Source organism: Gopherus flavomarginatus, chromosome 1, assembly GCF_025201925.1.
Source record: "Gopherus flavomarginatus isolate rGopFla2 chromosome 1, rGopFla2.mat.asm, whole genome shotgun sequence".
In the NCBI taxonomy this organism is placed as follows: Eukaryota; Metazoa; Chordata; order Testudines; family Testudinidae; genus Gopherus; species Gopherus flavomarginatus.
Window position 1 is genome coordinate 79568592 of NC_066617.1, and position 27829 is coordinate 79596420.

The window sequence follows — 27829 nt, forward strand, 5'->3', positions numbered from 1 at the left end:
AATCTGTCACTGCGACAGGCTTGTGCTTTTCTACATGCTGTGCCCCAGCTTTATCTTCCAGGCATGGTTTAGGTGAAATATATTGAAACACAATGGCCCAGAATCTTTTTACATTTTATCGGAAGACAAGATTTCCACATTGGTGCTAAAGCTGTTAAATTAATTGTGCTCAACTGTATTCACAATAAAGCATATAAATGTGCCTACTAAGCTATACAATAGAGTATTTTTTAGGTTGCATAACTCATCTTCACAATTACTGTTATTAATATGTGTTGTTACAACCTTCTTCTTCTCTTCCCCATGATAGCAGAGTCTGTGACAATGTGAATTTCTTGAAAAAAAAGTTATTTTGGAAGTGGCTGCTTGGTGTCAGAAGTGAATTCCTAAATTACCTTGCCAGATACCTTTTGATTATCACGTCACATAGTAAGCCTACTGTGAGTCAGAATGAATTATCTGACATTTCCTGATCATATGGTAAAATATATCAGAATGTAATTAATAACACCAGTGCATTCACTATTTTTAACCAACTCTCCTAGCACTCTATCCACACTGTTATTTCTCTTCCTCAGGGTTATTTCTTGAGTTAGGCAAAGAGCCTATGTCTTCAAGTAGAGTCTTGTAGAGCCCTGTAGCAAAGTCACTGCCCCGGCTGCTTCATCTGCTGGGCCAAAGCATTTTCTTGTGTGTGGAATCCTGTAGCTGACATGACATGTAAAGCTTCAGGTGTCAGACACATTCAGCTGTGTGATTGTGTTAATCACATTTCACTCAGCTAAGAAAACTCTTTACGATGGTCCTTGTCCTTTATTGGTACAATGGTGCTGTGGAAAAGCAAAATGCCTTCCAGTTGCACAGAGAAGGTGGGTGAGGTAATATATTTTATTGGACCAACTTCTGTTGGTGAGAGAGACAAGCTTTAGAGCTACACAAGACCTGAAGAAGAGCTCTGTGTAGCTCCAAAGCTAGTCTCTCTCACTAACAGAAGTTGGTCCAATAAAAGATATCAGGGGGTACCCATGTTAGTCTGTATCCTCAAAAACAACAAGGAGTCAGGTGGCACCTTAAAGACTAAACTGAAGTAAAAACCCCACTTCACGAAAGCTTATGCCCAAATAAATCTGTTAGTCTTTAAGGTGCCACCTGACTCCTTGTTGTTTTTATGGATACACACTAACACGGCTACCGGTGCCACTGGATTTCTTGTTGTTTTTATGAAAGATAGTTCCTCACCCACCTTCTCTTAATACCCTGGCACCCACACAAGTACTGCACTGCATTCCAGTTGCACAGGCATCATACGCCCTTGTAAGTGCAGTGGGGGGAGGGATAGCTCACTAAACACAGGGTTGTGAGTTTAATCCTTAAGGGGGCCATTTAGGGATCTGGGGCAAAAAGCTGTCTGAGGATTGGCCTTGCTTTGAGCAGGGTGTTGGACTACATGACCTCCTGATGTCCCTTCCAATTCCACTCCTGCTAAGTAGGGGATGAAACCTATAAAATCTCAGCGGGAAACTGTGCACTTTCAGGACAGATGCAGCCTACTCAAAGGTTGGCAGCTTTTTATGCTCCTTCTGCCACTGAATTACCCAGGCTGTAGCTTTAGTAGTAACTCAAATAAAAATTAGAGATCAACCTCAGCAAAACTTTGTTTCCAGGCTTGGTTGTTCCCAGGGTTTCCTTGCAGGACCTCCTCTCTTCCAGCCAATAGTCCTCCCTGCCTCTTTGGCAAAAAATCCCACCATTCATATATCCTTCCTGGATGGAGTTGACATGATGTTTCTGCTCTTATGGCCCAGCAGTCATTACCTTGTCTTTTATGCAGGATTTGTTGGAATGGTTCACAGAGGAGCTGGGTCTGAACTCAATCATCTTGTTACAGAGGTATACTATGTAGAGCTGACCAGGATTGTCTGGGCAGGTATATAAAACAGGTTCCCAGATGAGTTTTGAAGGCAAGGTTCTTGTTGGCAGCTGAGCATGCAAGATCTATCCTAGGAATAGGCAACCTATGGCAAGCATGCAAAAGGTGACCAGGGGCGGCTCCAGGCCCCAGAACGACAAGCACATGCTTGGGGCGGCAAGCTGCGGGGGGCGCTCTGCTGGCACCGCGAGGGCACCAGGCAGTCTGCCTTCCGTGGCTTCCCTGCGGAGGATCCGCTGGTCCCGCGGCTTCAGCGGACCTTCCGCAGGCACGCCTGCAGCAGGTCTGCCAAAGCCACGGGACCAGCGGATCCTCCGCAGGCAAACTGCCACAGGCAGCCTGTCTGCCGTGCTTGGGGCAGCAAAATCCATAGAGCTGCCCCTGAAGGTGGCACACGAGCTGATTTTTAGTGGCACTCTCACTGCCCAGGTCCTTTGTTTATTTTATATATAACAATAGTTTAGTTATATATTATAGACTAAAGAGACCTTTTAAAAACATTAAAATGTATTACTAACAGGCAAAAATTTAAATTAGAGTGAAAAAAAGGACTCCCCACACCACTTCTGAGAGGTTGTTGACCCCTGATCGAGGTGCTGTACTCTGAGGGGCAGTTGGACCTCTAACCCCTGGTAGCTCCCAGTAGTGAGTTCAATAAGGCCCGCTCAACGCTTTAATATGCTGTACAGCGCGCAGCATACCCTCACGTCTGCAATGACTGCTCCCGGTGATGCCGACACGCCTGCAGCGAAGCCGTAGGGATGTTTGAGACACAGCGATAGGCTTCACAAGAGCACCTCAAGCACAGCCTCTGAGCCCTCGTCCAGACTAACCCGCGGCATCGGCGGGTTAAAATCGATTGCTCGGGGATCGATATATCGCGTCTAGTCTGGACGCGGTGTATCGATCCCCGAGCGCGCTTACATCGATTCCGGAACTCCATCAATCCGAACGGAGTTCCGGAATCGACGCGGAGAGCCGCGGACATCGATGCCGCGCCGTCCAGACTGGTGAGTACCTCGATTTTAGAAATTCGACTTCAGCTACGTTATTCACGTAGCTGAAGTTGCGTATCTAAAATCGATTTTAATTCCTAGTCTGGACGTGGCCTGAGAGGTGTTAATGGACTTAATCCATTGGGAGGCTGGAGAGAACTGCGTAAAACAATGACAGAGGGGGAATAAAACTTGTTCAAAGCTCCCCAACGTATTGCATACGGCTGGATGTGCAGCTTCCCAGTCCTCAGGGACCGCCTGATGTGCCACTTCCTGGAAACCTTTCAGAAACACACTGAAACGGGGGATCGATCGGTGTCAAACGGAGGCAACGTTAGCAAACCCTATGCAGACCCGCACCCTTTTCATGTTGCCATCGCTCCCTGTCCCCTGAATGATTGAAGAGCGTTTCCGTGCATGACTTGTTGTCTCCCCCCCCCCCCCCCGCCGGGTTCCCAGCACAGCTAATGTCTGATTTCCACTCCCGCCGCACCCCTCCACAGGTGCGCGCAGCCTGCTAGGAGACTTTCTCTAGGGCCATCATTGTTTTGCAGTTTTAACGACAAGCAGAGCGTGCCGCTAAACGTTACCCGCACACAGCGCAACCTCGAGCGCAGGCTCCCGGGTGCATCCCGGAGACCCAAGTCAGGCCGGTGAAAGCTAAAGGATCCGCCTTCACTTCCCCCACAAACGGCCCAGGCTCGCTTTCTATTGTTGCATTTCCAGCTTATCTATACTGCGGGGTGCGGGGGGTTGTGGCAAGCTTGTACCAGCCGAGCCAGCCTCTCGCCCCGGACGCTCCGCCAGCCGCGCCCTCGCTGTCTCAGCGCCTCCCAGTGCGAAACTGAAGGTGAAAGGAGAGTGGGGCGGGCAGGGGAGAGAGGCGGGGAGGGGGCGGGCCGGAGGCGGGTAGCACGCACGCGCGGTGGGAGCTGGGGGAGAGCCCCACGCGGGTGCTCCCGGAGCCTCGGCAGCGGCTCTCGCAGTTCAGCAGCGAGGGGGGCTTTGGCTGGAGCCAATGAAGAGTCACTGAGCTGCGCCCGGGTTGGCGGCACAGGCACCCCGGGCGGAGGAAGAGCAGCGGCCGCTCCGGTTCCCGCTCCCCGCGCTGCCATGGGTTAAAGGGGGAAGCGGAGAGCGAGGAACAATAAACCTGCGGCTGCCGCCGGTGCGGAGCGCGGCTCCAGCTGCTGCCCGAGGGCGAGGCGGAGAAGGAGGATGCCGGGCGCGCCGAGCTGAGCGCGGAGCCGAGAAGTGGCCGGAGCCTGGCGGGGAGGAGGAAGAAGTGAGGCGAGCGAGGGGTAGGGGGGGTGGATGCTTTTTGTCGCTGCCCCGGTGCCGGAGCAGCAGCGGCGGCGGCTGCAGGGGAAGGAGGCGGAGGAGAGATGATCGCAGAGTTGGTGAGCGGCGCCCTGGGGCTCGTCCTGTATCTCAACACCCTGGGGGCGGATTTCTGCTACGATGACAGGTAGGTGGTGCGGGGGGAGCCGTGCAGCCTGGCCGCGCCGGGAGCCCCGGGAGAGCGCGGGGGGTCTGGGCACAACTTGGGCAGCAGCCCCCGCGGCTCAGCACTGGCGGAGCCTCCTCTGCTTCCAAGCGCCTTCCGCTGGCGCGGACACAGCTCCTGTCCGGGCTCCCCGGCGGGGATGAGGCGGAGGGGACGCGCTCACCTGTTGATGGAAGATCCTTAGTCGGCGGCATCTTCAGAGTTAAATGCACCCCTCGCCACTCTTTTGCCTAGCTAGCATTGCTCGGTGCCTGCCATAGACCAGCCCTCCAATGCCCAAGCTGCCCCGCTGTCAGGACTCGTGTAGATCAAGTTTGTTTATTCTAAACAGGGAATTAAACAGCAGCAAGAAGAGAGAACAGAAAAGCGGTGCGGGCGGCGGGCGAGGCGAGCTGCTGTGTGTCCTAACAACTGCTACTTTCTGTGCAGCCCCCCGCTCCCGGTTTGCAAGCGCTTAAGTTTTGGGGAACGGAAATCTCTGTTCGGTGGGCATTGAGTGCATGAACGTTGTGTGTGTGTGTGTGTGTGACTGTTCGTGTGTTTGCATGTGTGTGTATATAGTTTGCTTAGTATAACAAAAACCCATTAAACGATGTAGCGTCTTGGCTGGATTCACCCCCCAGGTCTCCGTAATAGATCTCTTCCCTCCAGTGATTGTCACAGAAACAAGAGGAATCTGGTTTCCGGAGCATTTGACAGTTCACACACACACACACACGCAGAATAGAAATCGCTGCTTTAACTTTGCACTGTACTTATTGCAAGTGCATACGGCATGTGTGTACAGTGCCTGCTGAAGATCTGATGAGCAGCTCTTCTAAATGCATTTAGTTTTCATTTTCATTGTTCCCCTTTAGTTTGTGTGTTCAACATTCCTTTATGCTAATTAGCAAAGATGAAGTCCCTGGGGCTTGAAGTTGTCTTTTGCATTCGGGTTAGTTTGGGCAGCTAATGAGACCTGAACTGTGTTGTCAAAGAAACTGCATCGATTGCTGGAAAATGTCATGGTTGTGCTAGTGTCTCTACCTATTTCTTTCCTAAATGTACTTGTGTTTAGAAACTGATGAAAAGCTCCATTAGCAATTAGGGAATATTCCAGTTTGTGCCTTTTCCGGTGACTTAATTTGATTACAATTAAAACAGATGCATAATTAAAATATATTAGGGAGAACAGCATGCCTCGCTAAACTTATTAACCATCCTGGGGTATTTCATGCTCCATTGAAATTGAACCATCCAAAAAGTGAGCATAGATTTACTTTGACAGCTTTTCATCAGCCTCTCTCTGCTTTGGAAAGTGAATTAATCCTCAGGGTTAGGGTGAGCTGGTGATTGGGATTCTGCAGAGTGGATTTATGTGGAAGCAATGCCGCTTGAATCCTCGTATCTAGTAGTAACTGGCCACTGCAGTATGTCTGAGTCCTAGCCAAACTTAAAAAGTGAATATATGTGTATATAACGAATAGGTCAGAGATTCATGTTTCATATGCACATTGAGTGGCAACAAACATTTCTAGCTGGAGTCTAAGGGTATTAATCTTTTGGAGCTTTCAGTTAGCTAGGGTGTGTGAGGGGCAAGATTGAGAGGGGGAAATGACTAAGGCAGAGCTATTGCTAGATAACTTGTTCCAAACTTTCAGGCACATTAATGGGAAAGGAAAGGATCAGTCATGGCTTTGATTAGTCAATTGCCTTGGGAAATAGTCTCTGTACTGGAGTCAATTAATTACTGAATTTGGAATTTTCTTGCATTCTCTTATGCAGTGTAACAGTGCACCTGCCATAGCTAAGGTCTACCACGGTTTCCAGAATAAAACCCTTTTTTTTTTGAGGTTTCTTACTATTTTATTGAAACTGAATGCCAAGTTTCAATTGTGATCCAGCATCTTAGCCCTGGAAAAGTTTACTTTACAGTTTGACTGTAAGCATTCAAACTTTAATCCTTCAAGTCAATTACTTTCTTCAAATACATGTATGTGAGGTAGTTAAAATATTCTAGTTTGTCAGCCCTCCAGTTTTATATAGTGCTTCTTGTTTGTTTTAAAATGCCTTTTAAAAAAACACACAGAAGAAAAATCTTCTATTTTAAAATGTAAGGTCTGATTTAGATCAACTGAAAATGGGGACACACTGACACTATCTGAACCCATCTTGTTACACTTAAGAACTGTAGGAATTTTGGAATAGTGTATTTATGTGAACTTAAGTAGCATGTATTGCAAAACTGTGTTGTTTAAGGACATGGTATAAATCTTTGCTTCTACTCGCCAGTCCAAATTAGCTAAGATTGCAATGTCATTTGAAATACTACTTAGCATTATTGATGTGGTGGTCATGGTCTCTTGATCCTACCATAATTGTGCCTTAATACCATTAGAAAATATTAGTGATGTTTAATTGCAGGCCATCTCTGAAAGAATGGAAAAGATAATCACATGGTATCCTCTTAACATTAATCTCACACTGTTTAAATTAAATTCTAAAATACAGGATTGTTTATGTCTTTAGCTTTTAAATAAATTAAACACTTTTCTAGTAGTTGTAACTAAAAATAACAATTCACTGGGGTGCACTGAACTGCAATTAATGACATTTCTGTACAATAGATCATCTAATTAGCACATTTACAACTACCACACTGAAAGGGACAGGAAAAACAAATGTTGCAAGATAGTAATAGCTTTTCCTAGCTCATCAACATGTTTAAAAATGGGATTCTCAGACCTAAAATTTTCTTTTAACTGTAATCGCAGAATGGTACTGCCCTACAGGAGCCTTCTTGAAAAGTAACACTAATAAGGAGGTCAGTGGTGGAACCCCATGTGGGAGATGGATCATGCTTCTAACTTTAAGTGAATCAAGATTGTGCATTTAAGCTGGGAAACTGTAATGTTTGTTTCAGGAGGGCATCATGTTACCGTAACTTTTTCTATTTCCTTTTCCACTACTTTGAAATTATATCAGAATCTGTTCTTTATATATTATAATGATCAAGCTTACTATATAAAAGGTGTCTGTATTTGCTTTCTGTATTTTTTTAATGTAGGTTGGTTAAGATTAAGTGGCATCGTAAAAACTTCTTATAGCAAAATCAATTTCCCTGTGGTAAAACTTAATATTTTAGAGACTTCATGGCACCATATTGAAAACTGTGCATGATGGGGATATAACAAACTTACCTAGTCTAAGCTTTGTTTTATATCAAAGGGCTCAATATTTCTATTTTTCTCTTCCTCACTCAATTCATCCAGTTAAATTGAAATGGATTTAATTTAAAGTCTTTGGTTAAGAAATATAATAAGAAAATCTGTACATCCCATCCTTTAATCATAAATCCATATGATTTATGTGAAGTGTACTTGAAAGCTATACTTGTCTGTGGAATATTAATAAGGAGAAGGAACACGTGTTGGGTTTCTTATGGTTCAGACTGTGTATTGAAAACTTTGAATTAAGTAGGGGCAACTAAACCAAAGTTCAGTATAAGGAGGGAGTCCCACCATTTTTCTGTTTCCCTCTAAGCCCAGAAATTTCAAATGATGCGTACAGAATTTACAAAAGCAAGTTTTTTTTCCTCTCCTCTGCTGTAATTTTCCTAAAGGGTCTTGATGTTTCTATATTGTATGCTGAGATCATGTGGAAAGACTCCCTCTCTTCGTCTAGAAAACAAGGTAAATATTTTTTCCAATTATCTCCCTATTTGGCCAGATGATCATTGGGAGATAGTAAGAAAATTATATGAAAGAACAAGTTAAATAGGGAGTATAATACTTAAATGTTTGTGATATACCGCATTGAGCTGACATTCCTGGTTAACACAGGTTTAGCTGAGCAAAATCAGTTGGAACTGATACAGCTGTATTGGGGGAATGTAATTTCCATGACTGGGCTGTGTTGAAGATTTTCTTGCTGTTTGTTGCCATGTGTTAAATCCAATTTCTTTTCCAATTAAGGGGGCTAACTTCCAGTCATGTACATGAAATTCTCATTCACGGTAATGAGAATTGCACTTATGTACCAGTATGACAGAGAAGATGTCTGCTGCTGTAGTTAGACTATCACACTTGCACAATTGCTTTTGCTTGTCCACTTGTGCTTGACTTTAAATTGCAGTTTTTGTTTAACTGGCTATTGGGTGCTTTGTTGTGATGGTGTAGTCCTTGGTGTAACTTGTGCTAGGTCACTGTCAGTGTACAACTAGGGTGTGCAAGATTTAGTGCTTCTGGTACCTATGCACCAGAAGGGGAGGGAGGGGTACCTCAGTGGTTTGTGCATTGGCCTGCCAAACCCAGGGTTGTGAGTTCAGTCTTTGAGGGGGCCATTTAGGGATACAGGACAAAAATCTTTTGGATGATTTAATTGGGGATTGGTCCTGCTTGAGCAGGGGGTTGGACTAGATGATCTCCTGAGGTCTGTTCCAACCTTGATATTCTATGTTGCCTGAGATGATACATAGCCTAAAGTGACCATCTCAAAAACACCTCCTCCACTGAAGTATTTTTGCTCTTCTACCAAGTACTGGAAGAAAGGCTCATTTTAAGGATAGTATTAGTATGACATTTTGACATTAGTGATAATCCTGTAGACCATTCATAAAACTGATGCATTTGAAAATGCCTACAATTTTTTTTTAAATAGATGTACTTTGCATAGACGGATGGAATTCCATTGTTCACCCTTACTGACCGTAGTTCTCATAGACAAATGTAGACTGCAAGCTATCACCAAGTTTTACAATCTTGATTTATAAATCAAGAAGTTAAAGTGAATTACATGAGAAGAAATTCTTTGTGAGGTAGCCTTTTTATGAACTAATCGCTTGGGGAAAACAGCAATTTATATGAATAATAGAAGGTGTTTCCCACCTTTATTGCATAGGAGGTTTATTCAATCAAATAAAATACAATAGACCATATTTTTAGTTTATGCTCTATTCTGTTTAGTAATCACAAACTGAACTGCCCTGCTGATGGGAAATGATTTCAAACAGCTCTCTTCCATAGTTTTCTGCTTAATGCTCCAACCTGTGTCAAATCTGAGTACACATTTAAGATATTTATTATCTGAAACTATTGCTCAATTTAAAATTAAGCTGAATCCATACACTGTTGCACTGTACCTCTGTTGGGCTTGCCACATGAGATTTAATCTAGCAAGTGACCCAAATACATGTACAGGAAGAACAAGTATAAGTACACTGGGGAAAACTGCTTGCCATCTGTGTCTTAGTTGATCTTTATGATATTTGATTATTAATTTACATTTATGATTTTTAAAGTCCTTTATCTTGTCATCTACACTTAATTTTTCAGTTCTAATGCACTTTCCTGGAAGCACTGAGGTTCCTGCTGTTATAATTGTCAAATTGGTGAAACCTGTCATATTCCAACAGTGGGATTAAGACATGGGAAGTTGTATAGTTTATCTTCCTAACCCCTTCTTTTCTCCCTGCTGCTTGGCATTCTGCATGTACTTAACTGCTATCATCATGACCATTTTAAATTATTTGAACACATTGATACAGGAGAAAGTACTCCAGAACAGATGCCTGCATAATCTCAGCTAAGGAGGCTAACTATTTTCAAGCAGTATAATTAAAAGCAACCAAGCAAATAAAATACCTGATCACGAAGCTTGATGAATCTACTGCATTGACATTTCTCATGTTATTCCATTTCCCAATGCGAACACACAGTGGGTGCCATTGTAATACTTTTTGTTTGTTTGTTTTTCAAGCATTATGCATTGAATGAGTCAGCTTTTGTTGCTTAATCAATATAGATATTCTTCATCCAGAAGAATGACATTCGTGACTCTTTAGTAGGAATGCCATGGTATAGACTCAGAAAGTCGATTGCTGTTTGGCATTCCTATACATCACAATGTAAGAGGCAAACTTTCAGGTTCTCAATGAATGTACAGAAGTCAAGTAAAGCATGAATCCTGTCCCCCTCTAATGTCTAGTCCACAGTGGATAACTATTTGTTTCTAGAGTTGATAAGACTCTCTGTATTGGAGTCATTGGCTAGTTACCTGGATCACTTTATTATTACCTGTTCTGTTAATTCCTTCTGAAGCACCTGGCATTGGCCACTGTCAGAAGGCAGGATACTGAGCTACATGGACTGACCCAGTATGGCCATTCTTATGGTCTTACGTCATCTTCGGGAAGCTCATCCTGCTCATGATAGAGTTCCAAATTCAAGTGCTTTATGGAATATTAACATCATATTAGCTTACCAGAGTGGAAGCCATTCATAAGGCTCAGAAATCCCCTCTATTTCTTGAGCATCTGATTTATCTGTAAGAAAGGAGTGCCAATTTAGAACTACCTGTGCCACTTCTCCTTCCCCACCTTTCTCTTTTATTCCACTTCTAACTTTGAGGTCTCTGAGGTTGTTTTGAGAGTAAGATTTGTTACGGATTAGTGGAATTATGTCTCTTTCTTACATGTGCTTGCTGCTGAAGCTCTGGGTTCAGTGCGCTTGATAACTTGTGGTAGTGATTGTTATAAACATACAATCAAACTTCAAGTAGCAGGTAAAATAATTTTCAACATGGAGGAAGCTCTTTCACTTGTTTAACTCGTGCATCATTTGCTTAAAGCATGCTGACACCCATTAAAACTTAAATCCCTTCTTTGGTAGCATGGTCGTTGAGCTTGTTAGCTTTGCATTTCCCCATTATATGTGTTTTACAGATTTGTCTGAATTTTTATTCCTTAAAATATAAAAAGTATCGATATATCTACCTATGTTTTCAGTTTCCCTCAGTATTTAGAATACCTGTATCTTTATGTGGAGTTCAGATTTTATATTGGTTGTCCTACATCTTTGGTCATGGACATCCTGGCCTCTAGCATGCTGAAATGGTTTTGGAATGCTTTTTGATTGTTGATCTCTATTGCTGGCCTTTGAGGTTTGGCAACCTTTTGAACGGCTTGTGCTCTCTTTACTTGCATCATGAATGGTCACATGTATTCTGCTTATCTGCATTCAAAGATCTGAGCACATTCTGCAGGTGAGTTGTTTATGTCAACAAGACACCTTGCAGCACTGCATGGTATCAGTCCACCTCTAGAAGTTCAGATTCTCACGTCACATTTGTTTGGACCTTGCATGGTCCTTTAAGGTTAAAGAAAGTAGTTCATATTTTCAGTTTTTCATGAATGGATCAGGTGGTATCTATACAGGTTGCAGCATGTTTAACTAAAAATGGTTGAGCTGACAAATGGTATCACTGTGCCTTATGTTGATGCTTCAGCACATTTGATGTAGTGATTGAGATGCTGATACTCCTGTCTGATCTGATGAACATGTAGCTTATTAGGAAAAAAGCAACATCTGAGGACTGTAGGGATGGCAAAGGATAGGAACAAGCAGACCTAAGTCTGGCCTTCACATGGAGGATCTCAGTATTCTATTACTGCTTTTTGTTTTACACATTGAGCAAATCTGTACTTAAAATCCAGAAAAACTGTTGGGTATTCCTGTTCCTTAACTGTGACCTCTACTCACTGTATCTGGTATTCACGGCACTCCAGGGTCTTGTGTTGTTTTCCAATACAGAGAGAAGGAAAAGTAGTGAGGAAATCCTGAATTCTAATCCTGGCTTTGACATCTTCCTGTGGCCATGTGCAAATTACTTAATCTTTCTATCTTAGTTTTTCCATCTGTAACATGGGGCTAATTGACAGCAAGATAAATCACCATGTAAATGATGAGTATTATCTCTTAGTGCTCACTCACCTCCTTTATGATCATCCCCTTACATTATATTCTCAGTTCTTGACATTTGTTTGTGTTTGCTGGCATCAAAATTATTTATTTTGACTGAGCTCTATATTTTCAGTTTATTTGCTCTTCAGTGGCTTGACCACAAATGACTCATATTTATGTTTTAACACCCTTTCAAAATCAGTGTAATATTTAAAAGCGTGTGTGTGTGTGTGTGTATAGTATAATATATGAGTACAATAAAATAAAATATAGATGTTTTCCTTGCTGCCCACCTTTTAACTTTTTCTCCATAATACCTCAAACATGAGACCATGTGCTTTGGCGTCTGCCATTCCAGCAGAGAAATGGATGAACCTCCCTTTGAAGCCAGTCTATGTGGCTCCTTAATTCATCTATAAGGTTCATTGTTGAGTGACTCAAAGCACTTCCTCCTCCCCAGGAGCCAAGACCATTGCCTCAGGAATGCTTTCAGTCCCAGCTGGTCCAGGAACCCCGAGACTGACAGGAAATTGAAGCAGGATTTTCCGCATGGCAGTACAAAGCATTGCCACTACACAACTGGTCTGGTCTGTGGGATTCCCTTTTTATTTATAGACCTGTCTAATAGACAAAAGGAAGCATGAGCTTTTGACCCACAGCTCAAGCGAGAGGAGACAATCTTGCCTTCAGCACTACAGGTTTACGAAAGTTCTCTGCTTTTTGAATTTAACAATGTAAATCTTGGCAGTTGTGGTCAGAAGAATCTGGTGTGGTTTTAACTCTGAAGTCCTCTCACTTCAGTTAGCTAGTACAGTACTAACTTGGTAAGAGAGCAACAAAAGCACTGCAAATAAGAAGGCTTTTTATAAATTATGTACCCGTGTCTCTGAGATGTCATCTTCACATAGTGGCTAACTTAAGTGCTTACTTCCATGCAGAAGCATTGCTCATTTGTCACTCTCTGAAATAGCACTTAGGCTCTTCCCAATAACTTTCTAAGAATGATACTCATTATTTAGTTTGGCATCAAAAAGTCAGAGTCCATTGTTTGGGATTCCAGGTGTGAGCAGCAAAAAGCACTGAAAAATGCATCTTTTTCTGACTTCATTTACTGAGACTACATATTAAATGGTTTTAAAATGGAGGAATGATTTGATGGGAAAGTGAGGGAGAAAAGACAGTTGTAATCACAAAATCTTATCTTTTTTAAAAGGTAGGGTTTGTCTACACTGCAGATGCTACAGTGGTGCAGCCATAGTGTTGTAATGTAGACACTACAACGATGGAATGTTCTTTTCCATCCACTCCCATTAATCCACCCTCTCGAGAGGTGGTAGCTAGTTTGCCAGAAGAATTCCATTGACTTAGATGTCTGTACTAGGGTTTAAGTAACTTTAATTACATCTCTCAAAGATAACAGGTTTGGTATAAGTTTTAAGTGTAGACCAGGCCTTAGTGTTTGCAACAAGAAAATAAGTAGGGTGACACATGAAAGTAAACAAGGAACTTCCCTTCACATAGGGTTCAACCAACCTTGTAGCCTATGGGTATTTGCTAGGTTAGGCATAGGTATAAGTTAAGGCTGTAACATAATGAGCCTGTAAGTGTGAAGGCTTGTAAGACAATAGCTTAGCTGAACTAAACCAGGACTAAAGCCCACCAAAGCCTTCATGTAAACAGCTAGCCAGGAGGAACCCTAGATAATAAGATATCACGAGATTAAATGCCGTAACAAACAAGAAAGATTAAACTGCTGACAAGTAACCAGAAGATGCCAGTTGCTATCAGCTTTAGATATTTTAAGATGGGAACATCAGCAGATGAGTGATGGCAAGAATGACTGGTAACTAATTGGTGTATATGCTAATAAACTTGAGGTAAAAGGTCTAGTAACCTATGGGAGACAAGCACCCCAACATTAGTAGGGTGAGGAAATATAGATAAAGAAGAGAAGCAGAACCCCCTACTTAATATACATTAGGCATAGTTAATGTCAGTGTTTCAAAAGCATTCCCTTTTATCTGTCTCTCAAATAGACACTTGACCTGATCTAGATCTCATTAGTCAATGGAAAGATTCACATTGCCTCTCTCTAATGGAGTCCAGATCAGGTCCATAGTTCTTCCTCCAACCATTTGTGCAAAGGGGATAACAGAGTTGAAGTTGTTTACTGGGAGCTAGGTAATGCTTCCTCAGTACCTGTCACTGACTGTCTTAAACATTTTTAAACTCTGCTCTGATCTCATCTCTTATTTTAGAGCCATTAATTGTGATAGTGCTGGTTTCCTTTTCCTATCACTAACTTCCAGCATAGTGTTGACTTCAGCTATTGTAGCCATTTTAGGTGTGATTCTGCCAAACTGTACTTTGTTGTATTTTTATTATATTGTGTTCTTAGACTGCCCCCATCCCTAGGGTCTCTGTTCAAATTCTTATACAGTGATCAAACACCTGACTTGTGTTATAGTCAAGTTCATCATAATTTTCATGCATGTATGTGTATTTCTCACAAATTAAATGTCTTATCTGCAGGCATGGATTTCTTATATTGTTATAAGACAAAACACACACGACCTGGAATGGGGAGGTAGAGGTTCAGACTTAAAATCTGGACTGATATTTTCAGAACGGACTAGTGATTTTGGGTGCCCAATTTGACAATTAAGGAGGCCTAATTTCCTCCCCCCCCCCCAGAAACTTGCATCCTCTGAAAGTCAAGCAGATAAAATCACTAGTTACTTTTGAAAATATTTGCCTTGCTCTTTTGGAATATGTCTACACAGCAAAGAAAAACCTGCTGCTGGCTCGTGCCAGATGTCTCAGGCTATAGGCTGTTCCATTGCTGTGGAGATTTCTGAGCCAGAGCCTGGGCTCTGGGACCCTCCTACCCTCAGAGTTCTAGAGCCTGAGTCTGGAAGTCTATGCTGCAGTGAAATAGCTGACAACCAGAGCTCCTTGAGTTCGGGGTTTTCCTTGCTGTGTAGACATACCCCATGTTCTACCATAGGACTCCAATGGTTTGTTTTTGTCTTATGAGTGCTATCACTTAACTGGTGGCAATAGAAGATCGTTTACGCTGCCTGTGGGCTGGCCCCTCAAGGGTGATACCAGTGACTCAAACACAACAAACTAGCACACTAAATAATACTCTGCTGCACAAACACTTGAGGAAAACTGCTTCTTAAAGTGCACTACACATATGCCTTCAGTCTGGTCTGCACCATATCAACTCCCCTTCTGTCCTGTGCATTCTTGAAGCCTTTTGATGGTATCATAAAACCAAATTAGGCACATGGCATTATACACCGTAACAACGCTCAAGAGCTACAACAAGTTAAATTTGTGACTAATTGGCCCGTCTGATGCAATGGATCTGTGAAATGAATATGTACTTTAAAAGTGTGATTCTACTCTGAAATTGTAATAAAGATGGCTTAGTGAGGTTATAATTGTTTCTCAATGCATTTGTATTGGCGTTGTCTCATTGACAATTAAATTTTTTTTCCTAACTGCTGTTCATGCAGTGCTGCAGCAGTGCCACTGTCGTGCTTGTAGTGTAGACATACCCTAACAGATTAAACCTCTTAACCCTGCTGAAGTTTTAGTCTCACAGATGGAGACACTAGGTGAAAACCTCGTGCCAGTTGAAGTCAGTGGGAATTTTGCTATTGACTTTTTAGTAGGGCCAGGATTTCACCAATAGCTGTGTGGCCTTGGGCGAGTCCCTGAAAGCAGTGACAGAGCCAGGACTGGATCTCTGGTTCCTAGTCCTGTGCTTGGTTCACTGCTCTGTGCTGCCTCTCAAACACCCCTCTTCCCCCCCCCCCCAAAATTTATTTTCACATACATGATCTGACTTCTAAGTTTTGGTCTAGTCTGGAAAATCTTCTATTACAATCTAAGATCCTTGTCATAGATAAATTTCATAAACATTATTTAGGCCCTAATCCTGCCATATGGTGTGAGCAGTTGGATTCATGTGAGGTCTGACTGTGGATCTAATTGCAGGATCAAGGCCTTAATATGTAAATGAATAATAATGCTAATTAATAATTACAGGTGAGTCTTGGTAACATCAGTCTTAAATTAAGTCTCAGCATTTATGTACTTGTACAAGAGGAAATTTTTAAAGGTGATATTTTGGGGAAGGAGGTGTGTGTTTTACAAGTTAACTTCAGTTGCAGTAGGAATTGTGGAAAATGTTTTTTCATTTAAGCAATTAACTGTTCTTTAACTAAACTTGCTGATCTTCTTTTACAGTTTTTTAATTAAAAAAAACAAACCCAAACCTCTCCCACAAATAAACATTAATTCAGATCAAAGACCATTTTTTCCCTAGCAGCTAAATAAATAAATAAATAACAAACAAAAATATCATCTAAACACTGCTTGGCTGCATGTGATGAAATTTGCAATAAGAATGAGTGCTAAGCCAATGCTGAAAAAAACTTAATCAGGCAAAATGGTATTTTTATGTGTAGTAGTTAGTTTTTCATAAAAGTTCCATTTATTTATAGCTTATTTGTAACACCAATGTATCTGAATGCATTTTGTATGCTTTATATGAAAAGATATAGCTGTATGGGATACCTCACATCACTGTAAATTATTATTCTTGTGTATCAAAATCATGCAGAACACTAAACTGCCCCAAAGTCACCATTTTTTTTTTTGCTTAAGTGAAATCTTCACTTTGAGAATATTTTATGTAGATGTTAATGTTTTAGGAGTAAGGCTAAAATAAGGCAAAAGACCAATGAGAATAAGCTATGATTTTATTTCATACTCACCCTTGGCTTAAAAAACAAAAAAGAAAATTATTCCAGAAAGGCAAGTTGGTTCAGTGCAATGGGCTGGGGCTTGACAAACTATATCTACTATATCTGGCTCTGCCATTGACTGGTTGGGTGACCTTGGACAAATGACTACGTCTCTTGGCTTCTGTTTCCCCTCCCACCCTTTGTCTGTCTTGTCTTTTTTGACTGTAAACTCCTTGGGGTAGGGATTACACTGGTCTACAATTTTTGAGAAGTCGTCTGCTTCAGAGATAAAATGTGATATTTATTATGTATTTTGATGTGCTGAATTCAAATACGACAATTAAAACAACTGTTTGGCTGCTGTTTCTAAGATTTTTAAGTTTTTACATTTTATGTCTATGTATATTGTGTAGATAGTAGAGTTTTAATCATAAATTGTAAACCTAGGTCTTTTCATGTGTTTATGGTTGCTTTACATGATAATATTTCACCTGTCCTGTTTATGTAACACTTTAAAAATCAGCAAAAGGGTTATATAAATAAAATGTATTATGAAACAAAAGGCAAAACACTATTATGTACATAGTTTAGTCCTATTCAGTGTCTACTCGGCGCTTCTTGGCTTGTCTCTTGTATTCATTAAATGGAGCATCTCTTGTCACTATCCAGCAATAGTCTGCAAGCATTGATGGGCTCCATTTGCCCTGACAGCCTGCCAGGAGATTCCACTGCTGTAGTCTGGAGCCCAACAGCTCTGCCTTCCTCTTGGGTAGTTCCAAATCCCTGACATGGTCATTCAGTTCACCTTGTGTTATGAGGTGTGGTTCAGAGGAGGAGGATGGGAGAAAATGTGGGTCCTGTGACATTGATGGTTCAAGACCAGAAGTTTCATCCTCTTCCTCTTCCTTTTCCTCGTCTGACTCAAGTGAGAATGATTCTGGTGCATCAGGAACCGGCAGTCCTTCTCCGTAGGGTACTGGGCATATAGCTGATGGAATGTTTGGATAATGCACAGTCCACTTTTTCTTCTTTGACACACCTTTCCCACCTGGAGGCACCATGCAGAAGTAACAATTGCTGGTATGATCTGTTGGCTCTCTCCAAATCATTGGCACTGCAAAAGGCATAGATTTCCTTTTCCTGTTCAACCACTGGCCAAGATTTGTTGCACAAGTGTTGAAGCATATGTGTGGGGCCCACCTCTTGTCCTGATCTCCAATTTTGCAGCCAAAATAAAGGGGATAGGCTTTCTTAACCATAGTGGTTATACTGCACTTTTGTGATGCAGAAGTCACTTCACCACAAACATAGCAGAAGTTATCTGCACTCTTCACACAAGTACGAGGCATCTCTGCTCACTTTGGCTAAACAGAAATGTGTTCCTTTGCAAAATCAAACACTGACAACTAAGAGAGCGCGACACTGTATGATTTCTAGAGCTGATATAGGGCAATTTGTTCAGCAGAGTGATGTAAGCTTCGTTATGATTGCATCATCCATGACTTCTAGGAATAACATGATGCAATTCATATCATTTATGATGCAATACCAGCTTCAGATTGCATCATTCATTGTTTTGCCTCAAAAGCAAGTACTGTCCAAACCCAGTCATAGATTTATTCATAGATCCAGTCAAAGATGTATTTTAGTCATTTCTGGTTTAAATTGAGATCCCTTCCCTTTATAACTCACTTATCCTCCGCCATTTCCAAGTCAAGGGTCGTATATACCAACCCAATAGCATATCTTGAAAACTAGAGCCAATCAACAATTTTAAGCATCATTTTCGTTCTCAGTGACCTAGAATTAGTAAAGTTGGACTACATTTATTTCAGAAGCATTTTGGCTGTAGAGCAGTGTTATTTTAGGCTATACACCTTATAGATTCCTACATGTGCAAACATATTGCTGTCAGCTGTGTTCAACTCTTAATGTCATTATTTTAGCTTGAGTTGAACCAGTAGGTTTGCATATATTCTGGCATTGCATGGTTGTCTTAAGATAGCCTCAAATAGCTGGAGCGTCATACCCCATAAATAGAGTTAAAAAACAATAAAAAAAAGTTTAAATGTATGAAGGCAACAAGCTGCTTTCTGTCTTCTAGAAATTAAAGGTCCAGTTGCAGGGCTCTTGCTAAAATGAAGAAAATAACCTTCAGTTTAGACATACTAATAAAAAAGTAGATATCCCTGGCCAAAAACAATCAATTGGCTGAGGTATGATGTATTTGTTAGAGCAATTATGCAGGAAGCCCTTCACCTTTAGGGAACTGGCAGCTCCTTCCTTAATCTTCTCTAAATATTTCAGTCACATTCCTTATATAAGATACTTTCCAAGTGTGCTCTTCTGACTGCAGCTGGTTCTTCCAGCATTCCTGGACAGAGTCTTGTATAAAAAGAGAACAGTATCCCAAACAGACAAACATCTCTTGGTTGCTTTGTCTGTGCCTAATCCACTAGCCTGCGGTGCCGCCCAGGCAAGTTGCTTTATCTTCTTTGCCTGTTTTCCACATTTGTAAAATGAGGATAACACCAACCCCATAGTGCTTTTGTCCGGTGTACGCTATTTACTGGCATTCTGACTGGTTGACTTGGAAATGGGTTCAGTTTAGTGTGGGCGCTGGTGGCCTCTGAGCAGTGCTTAAGTTGTGCCAGGCTTGCCAGGGATGAGCCCCAGCACCTCTAGGTGTGGTGGCTCATAGCCCCAGCACCTCTGGGCTCCTGGCCAGCAGGTGACACTCTCTGGCCGCCCAGCCGATGCTTAATTTGTGCCAGGGCTAGGCCTGATACCTCTTTCATTGTAAATTAAGCAATGTCTGACGTACAGGAGGTTAGACTAGATGCTCTGCTGGCTCCTTCTGGCCTTAATCTCTGACTCTAAATATGTAAGAGAGTTTGTTCATTGCTAAAGAAATGTGAATGCGTTGAGGGTTTTCACACTACAATAGGTCTGTCAGTGTACCCGCTGGGTTACCTTTTAGGGAGAAAACTTGTCTAAAGAGAATCGGTGAGTAGTACAGATCTGCACGTAGCACTGTGAGCTTGATATAAATACCTTGAAAGATTGTGCTGCAATAGCTTCAAGCAGGGTACTGCCCTGCACATGTACAGTTTCCAGAAATTTCACACTACATATATTTAAAACTACTAAATGGACTCTACGCTTGTTCTGTGCATCTCATGCAGACTAAACTTTGTAAATATTGGTGAGGATTATTGTACTGTAGTTTATTATAGATAAAATAGATTAAAAATTCTAGTTTGTAGTACTTCATATACTGTATTAACTGGCAAATCTATAATTGCATAAGTGAGCTGGTGTGTATATATACAGCACAAGTATTAAGGTCAAACTTGGAAATGTAAGGGACTGAGGGAGCCCAACACTTCTCAGGATTAGTTTCTAAATGAGTAAAATGGCTCAAAAGTATGCAAGTAAAAATGTTATACTTACAGGTAAATATATAGGAACTGAAGGATATAAAATGTCTTGCTTATATTGATATGTTGCCAAACTCATAATATATTGGAATTTTCAGACATAACTGGGATTAAGATCAGCTTGTTGAGTGATTAATTTTCTCCAGCTCTAATGTAACCTGAACAATGCCTCTTATGAGTATAACTTACATTTTACCTTCTCAGTGCGGGGAAGAGTCATAAGGACATCTGTTCACTAAGTAGCAGAGTGGGAGTAAAGATTGAGAATTTCTGTTAAAGAAGTGCTCTGAGAGCACTCTTCTAATCCTTAAAATGGTATGCAAAGTAAACTTGGGGAAATGGTAATGCATGGAGTAAGGTACTACGTGGCTTCTGTACAAATGGCAGACTTGGACTTTAAATTTGATCATATTGTATTGTGTGGTCAGGAGAAAGAGGTACTTGGGCAGGGTGGAGGGGACCTCATTCATCTATTTTCACTAGGTTTATTGTTGACTTTACCTGCCACCTCCTGACTTCTCATGGACTAAAATCCCACACAGAATGGCTAAGGGTGGCAGAAATGGTCTCATAAGGCAGCAAATGTTGCCAGACAAGAGGCAACGGAATATCAAATTGTTTATAGTGCAAAAAGATACTGAAATCTCATGAGTTATGCAGAATCTTTTATCAGGGGTAGAAGACACATGTTTGGAGGGTAAGATCATCAGGACCTAGACTATGTCAAATACTATGCTTGTACACTGCCTGGCACAAAGGAATCCTGGTCGTGTCTGGGCTGCTTCTAGTGATTTAAATCTTTGATTACAGTAATAATCATGGATGTTCTTTTGTCCACTTAACCCTACTTCCAATGCACCAGCTACATCAATTAGTACAGTGATTGGGGATTGGGAGGGAGCGCTAGTTAGAGGGGTGTATGACCAAAGGGGGAAGCTTCCAAAAGAGCAATTAAGTTTAATGTGAAATTGAACTGACTATATTTGTGTGCCCTTAGAAATCTGTAAGCAGTACACAGTAATTGTCTGTTTCCTACTAGCCTTAATTTATTTAGTTATTGCTCCAAAATTCAAGCAATGTGTCAGAATCCACCTCTTCAGATGAAAAAGCACTTTCAAAGCGTTTACATACAGTGTGTTGGGTGATGGCTCTACCTGATAAAAGCAAAGTGACTGACTCAGCAGTCCCCAATGCGGTGCCCACGGGCACCATGGCGCTCGCCGAGGCATCTATCTGCACCTGCTTACTGGCTGGAGGACAAGCATCCTCTAAAATGCCACCGAAAAGCTGCAACATCAAGAGGTGTTGCCACTTCTCGGTGGCTTTTTGGCGGATGCTTGTCCACCGGCCATGGTCCTCGGTGGCTTATCGTCTGGTGCCCACCACATGAAAAAGGTTGGGGACCACTGGGCTGATTGATTTAGTCTAATGACATCATTTTGAAGTCTGAAAATAGTTTTGAAATGATGCAAAAAAACCCAACCCATGAACCTTAGACTCAGCCAACAGAATGAGCTATGTTAGCGTCTGATAGGGATGCTGCAGAAGCAATCATGTAAAAGGTATTGTGGTGTCTAGAAGTGTCTCACTTTTCTCCTCACCCCTGCCCAGAACTCTTGTAGTGTCTGTGCACACCTGATGTTGGACACAGCTCTCTTAATCCTATTCCCAAAAACCTGGTCATCTCTGACTTCATTAAAAGTTCAAACTCTCATTGCCATTGATAATACATCACTGACAATATTAGTTATTCTACCACAACTACTTTGCTGTTGATTTTTCTGACAGAAGGGATCTAAATTTCATAACTGCTAAATGTGGGAAATCAAATACTCTCACTTGTGCTATGCATTCTCTGAAGGACTTAAAATGAGTCAGCTGGTGTAGAGGCAGCATTTCAGCTATTGTATCAATAAGTGACTAAGCCTTCCTTTAATTCAGTTTAATTTAGAATTAATTGGTCCTTGCTACTGTTGTAATTAAAGAAAAATATACTTGAAATGAGCTGTACTGTATAGATTAGTAAGTGGCCTAACGTATAAGCAGAGGCACTGTGTGTTCTCAAGTCGGGAATATCTTAACTTTAGGTTATTGAAGTGTTGGATTCTAAATCTATGTTGGGGAGGATGGTGGCTCACCTCGTAGCTTCCAAGAAGTGGTTTCCAAAGAAGATGTAGTAATCTTTGCTGGTTGCCATCTCATTAGACACTGATGTCATTTGGGTCAAGATTTAAGGAAATTGTTCTGTAGTTGCTGAGTGTGAGTCTGGAAAGAGAGAACATGGCAGCCTGGGCCTTGGCACCATAAGCAGTTGGGCATACGTCCAACTTCTCTCACGTTAGTACTCCCACTGGGTGAAATTCTGGTCTCACTGAGGTCAGCGACAGTAATCGTACTGACTTAAATAAGAGCACGATTTCACCAACTGCATTAGGTGGGACTGTTTGGTGCTTAAAGTTAGGCACATTGCTAATTGTTTGCAAGACTGAGGCCCTGCAAGGAAAGAATAAGACTCATTTTGAAGTCTGACCTGAGTTGCTATTGCATGACTGATAGCCAAGGTGGGGAAACTAATGAATCTTCTGCCCACAAGCAAATACAATACAGTATGTTAAACATAAATAACTACGATTCATAAAATGTTTGGCTTGTCCTAAATAATGAAGTAGGGAAAATGTTTGTGGTCTGTGCTTGTTCTTGTAATATTTTTTTTAAATTAGTTTTGGCACAAAGGCACACTAGGAATTAGTATGAATATTGTCATCTTTTATTGTTCAAAAGAAGTCAGTAATGTGATTCTTCTTTAAAAAACCTCCAAAAATCTAAACAGAAGCCATAGGCAAAAAAAATAGTGTCTGCTTCTGAATCCTTAGTGTAATAAACTAACAAGTTTCCTACTGCGCTTTAAAGTAAAAAGCCCTGGGGCATATCCTCAACTTGTAAAAATTGTCACTGGCACGTAAAATTTAGTAAAAATGAATGCAATATACTGAGCTGTTTGACAGATTGATCTATTAAAACATATATATGTGGCACATGTACAGCTAGCTTTGCAGAGCCCAGTTTCGTGTTTCTTGGCTAGAAATATCACTTGAACTAATGCCTTCTTAATCCCATGAGATTTAGATAAACACAATTCCCCACATTTTTAAGGAATCTTATTAAATATAAATTAATACTCTAACCAAGCAGTTAGCACAAAGTCGTCCTGCAAGCTGACAATCCTTTGTGTGACTAAGCAAACTGCTACACAATACTGCCTGTGCAAACAATGTTATTAATTGACATTTATGACAAACTTGGTAAAAATGGCAGAATGTATAAGAGCTGCAGTTTTAGCCTGCTCTCTTGTAAGATGAACTTTCATAAAGTGGCAAACATTGAGGGCTTGTTAAGAAAATAATGGCTGCTGGAGTTTACTTTCAAACGACTTTACTTTGGGATACATTTTAAGGCTCTATCCTGCTCTGTCCTGAGGAAAGCAGTTTTAAAGGCTGGTATGCCAGATTACATGGATATTCTTTGATGCATTCTGCCTCTCCCCTTAGAGCTTCACTATACCAGTTAAGCTGTGTGAACTTGAAATCCCTGGTTTACAAGACCAGTGCTCTAACCCCTGAGCTACTGAGCCAGGTTCCAGGTCCCCTCAGCAAGAGGTGGAGGTTGGTTCTGCCCGACGAACGAGTGTCCGATGAATGGGCGACGAGACTACAGGCCCAGCCAGAAACTGCTACTCATGCCCCAGTGAGATTTTAAAAGACTGTCTCCTTTCCAAAGGTGGTGTCAGCCTCTGCCCTCATTTCTTGCAGGGATGGAGGGGGAAGACACACTAACTTCTTCAGTCTCCTTCAGACTGTTTAACCACATTGGTGTGAGGGTGGAGGAGCATGGACAGGGATAGGCTAGAGTTGCAGAACTTGGGGAATTAAGTGACAGTATGAGCTCCTGTGCTGATCAGCAAATCTTGTGTGCTCAAGTTTTCCTTCCTTGGGACAGTATCTCTCTTAACGTCTCATGCAACATTTGCTGCTGCTGCAGTTTGTGTGTGTGGCACTTCATCCTACACAGAATACTAGAGATAAATCCATCCCTGATAAAGTTCCATTGACTTCAGTTGATTTGCACCCACTATACATTGTTACATGACCTCAGAGTCTCCTTTATTGGTGGGTTTGAACAGTCGTGCAGAGTCCTTGGAATAATACTGGCATGAGTTCAGCTTGCCAACGGAACATCTATTTATTACCGAAAGAGGGTGCAGAAGTAGGTTTTCTTGCTGCTGTTGGTTCAGATAGCTTGCGTCTCCCCAAAGTAGGAAGCAAACACTCTTTTTTGTTTCATTTCAGGGTGACTTCATGAGATGGGGATATTTTGGGTCTGCCACACCCTTTAGGGGCTGTCTGTGGTTGTGTTACACTCACAGTCCCAGCCAGCATAGTAACTCAATTACAATATATGCATGTTTACCTGAAGCTGAAGAAGGAAATAATTTACAAATCCAATGAAACAATAAATGCAGAGGCAGTTACCTAAGGATTTGAACTGTACTGTAGGTTGTTACAATGCAATGTTGCTAAACACAGTTGGAGGTCAAGGTAGCGCTCTGATGGAACAATTCAAGTGATGTTTCATATAATGGTAGAGTATCTCAAGGACAATAATAATAAACTATTTTATGTGAAGATGAAAGCATGTGCTTTGACCATGCAGGAAAGGCTAATGGCTTTTTTTAGTAGTATCTTTTCATAGCTCACTTTAGTGTCATAGTTGGAATGCTGTTGCCATACCAGCTAAGGTAGCTATTATTAAGGAGAGTCCAATCCAACTTTTAAGAAATAGTCCCTGTGCTAGGCCTTGTCACAAGTCAATAATTTAAAAAATAAACTATTTCTTTTGCATTGGCATTTTAAGCAAAGACCATGTTCCTTCAAATTTATTACCTTACCTTTAGGATCCAGGCCCAGGTGTCCTAGAGATTATGCAAACACTTTATTAGTCCCTGCCGAAAATTGCTTGTAAATTCAGAATCTTGAACTTCAAATGCTTATGCACATATTTAACTTTACATTTATAAATACAGTAGTTCTGTTGACATCAGTGAGGGTACTCACATGTGTAAAGTTGGGCAAGTGTGCATTTGCAGAATCATGGCCTTTTTTGGGGTGGAGAGAAAAAGTATAAAAAGTTAGTGAAAGACTTTACTTGTTTTTCATTTTTAATGACTTGGTGCTGTGGATACTGACAGAGAAATAGAAGTATAGAACTGGGATGTTGGCTTGGGGAAAACAGTATTTTGATGGAAAACATCATATGTACTAGAACTACTCATTAGAACTCCATGGTTAGGTGTCTTAACATTGGAAGAAATTGGCATGTAAACCCTAATTAGGAGAGCAACAACTAAAATGTAATTAAAACATGCAACTCTGCCTAATTCAGAATAGTATCTAATTACAGTAATGTTTAAAAGAGCAGTAAATAACAAAGCATTTAAAGTGTACCTGAATCTCCACCTTTCAATTTTCTCTCTATAATTCAAAAAGCCTTGGGAAGAATCTATTTTATATCTCATCAAAGTACTTGCCTTTAGGGAGGCTGAGGAGTTAATATTTTCATTCTCAGGCCTGTGTCTTTTACTTTTCTAGGTGTAAAGAAGACATGAAATGTGCTGGTTAAAATTTCCTATTGCTTGTCTTTACCTTTATAATGATCAGGAATGTCAAACTTAAGACTTGCACACACTAACGTTTACTTCAGTATAATTTCAGGGATGTGAAAAGCAACCCCCCTGAGTGACATAAGTTACATCATCCTAAGTACCGGTGTGGACAGTGCTACATCTGCAGGAGAAGCTCTCCCACTGACATAGCTACTGCCGCTTAGGGAGGTGGAGGAATTATGCCAACAGGAGAGTTCTCTCCCATCGTCATAAGGCATCTTCGCTAGCAGCGCTACAGCGGCACAGCTACATCAGTACAGCTACGCCACTGTAGCGATTCTAGTGTAAACTAAATGCCCTGGAATTGCTTGAGGAGCCTTTCAAAGTTGGAAGGGCGTTTACTATGAGTCCTGGCACCATAATCGAAGGGATGGGGGTGTTTGCACCTTTTATTAAAGACCTCACTTATCCACAGAAGTTAAATAGGCTTTTATTCTTTTAAAAGAGTTCTAAACAGTTTGACTAACAATTGCTTCCCCTTCTCAGTCACTCAGCTTTGCCTATTGACTCTTCACTGTAGTCATTTCACTGTTTCTTTAGTCTTAACCTTTTAGTTCCAGCAAGATTGAATTTTTAATGTTAAAAAGGCAGAAAAGAACTCTATAGACAAAACCAAAAAAAAGTCGTCATTATGAATCCTAAAGAAGCACAAAAAAGGCACAAGCCTAACTTACTTTTTTGCTTTGTATATCACCATTAAATTTTACCACTATCTTTTTTTTTTCTTAAAAAGTCCTCTTTTGAATCTGATCTTTCTTCCTGTAACAGCCTTTCCTGCCATCTGCCTATAATAGCTGGTTGATAACAAAGCTAATAAGCTGCTTTGGTGAATCCAAGGACCAACAGTTTCCGTTTCACATTACACAGACATTCATACACACCCAAAATTTAAAAAATGGGACAACCCATGGACAGCAACAATGCTTGTATAAAATACATGCTATTAGTGGACTGAACAGATATAATCTCCATAGTAAGTTGGAGGTGCAGAGTTAATATAACCTTACCCTGTCAGTAATAAGGTAATGGCTCTCTTTAGATTCCATGGCTGAGTATTGCTACAGAGACTGTGTTAGCTTTACCAAGAGCAGCTCCATGCTGATATGGTGGGGGCTTATGCCCCAGCATGACCAATAAAATGTAAGGGCTGTAGCCTTGTTTCAAATATTTCAAAGTATTTGTTTCAAATAACTACAGAGTATCGGCCTTTGTGGCTAAGGGATAAAGTGACGTTCGCCCATTGGCCCACTGGGAATGTGATATCATCTGTACCAACGCTGTACTTGGAGCTCCAGAAAGTATAGTACGGATTAATGATATTGAATTGCACCTTAGAATTACATTTATTTTCCAGACATGAGTGCAAGAAGGAGGAAAAAGTGCTTGTTTGTAGAGGGGCTTAGGCTTGGATTTGACTGTGACTCTAACTGTGCCTTGGTGGTGAACTGCAATGAGTATCTTCAGTGGGTGTGTGGGGGAGAATCAGACTAGTCAACAGCAGGACTAATAATGTAGAACTGGCAGGCTGGTCTTCTGCATTGCAGGAATGGTGGGCAGGCTTTTATGGAACATCTTGTGTTTTAAATGATGCCTTACTGTCCAGGAAACAAACATTTTGTATAAAAGTTCTTAAGATTTTTGGCTTCCTGTTGGATTTTTGAACCATCCTTTTTCTATAAATAAAAATGTTTTCTTTTATGTAGTTCAGTATCTTCAGACAAACCAGTACTTACATTTATAATATGCATTTTCCACTTCAG

General features: G+C 41.2%; 1 protein-coding gene across 2 annotated transcripts in view; it reads left to right on the forward strand.

Annotated features, from left to right (window-relative positions):
* The first annotated feature begins 3894 nt into the window (after positions 1-3894).
* Positions 3895-27829, forward strand: part of TMTC2 (transmembrane O-mannosyltransferase targeting cadherins 2) — a 416397-nt gene continuing 392462 nt past the window's right edge. The window contains exon 1 of one of the 2 annotated variants that reach the window (XM_050934873.1): positions 3895-4393. In XM_050934873.1, coding sequence (XP_050790830.1) covers positions 4311-4393 — 83 coding nt within the window. In that variant the 5' untranslated portion in view covers positions 3895-4310. The remainder of the gene's footprint in view (positions 4394-27829) is intronic. The other variant, XM_050934884.1, reaches the window with a different exon arrangement.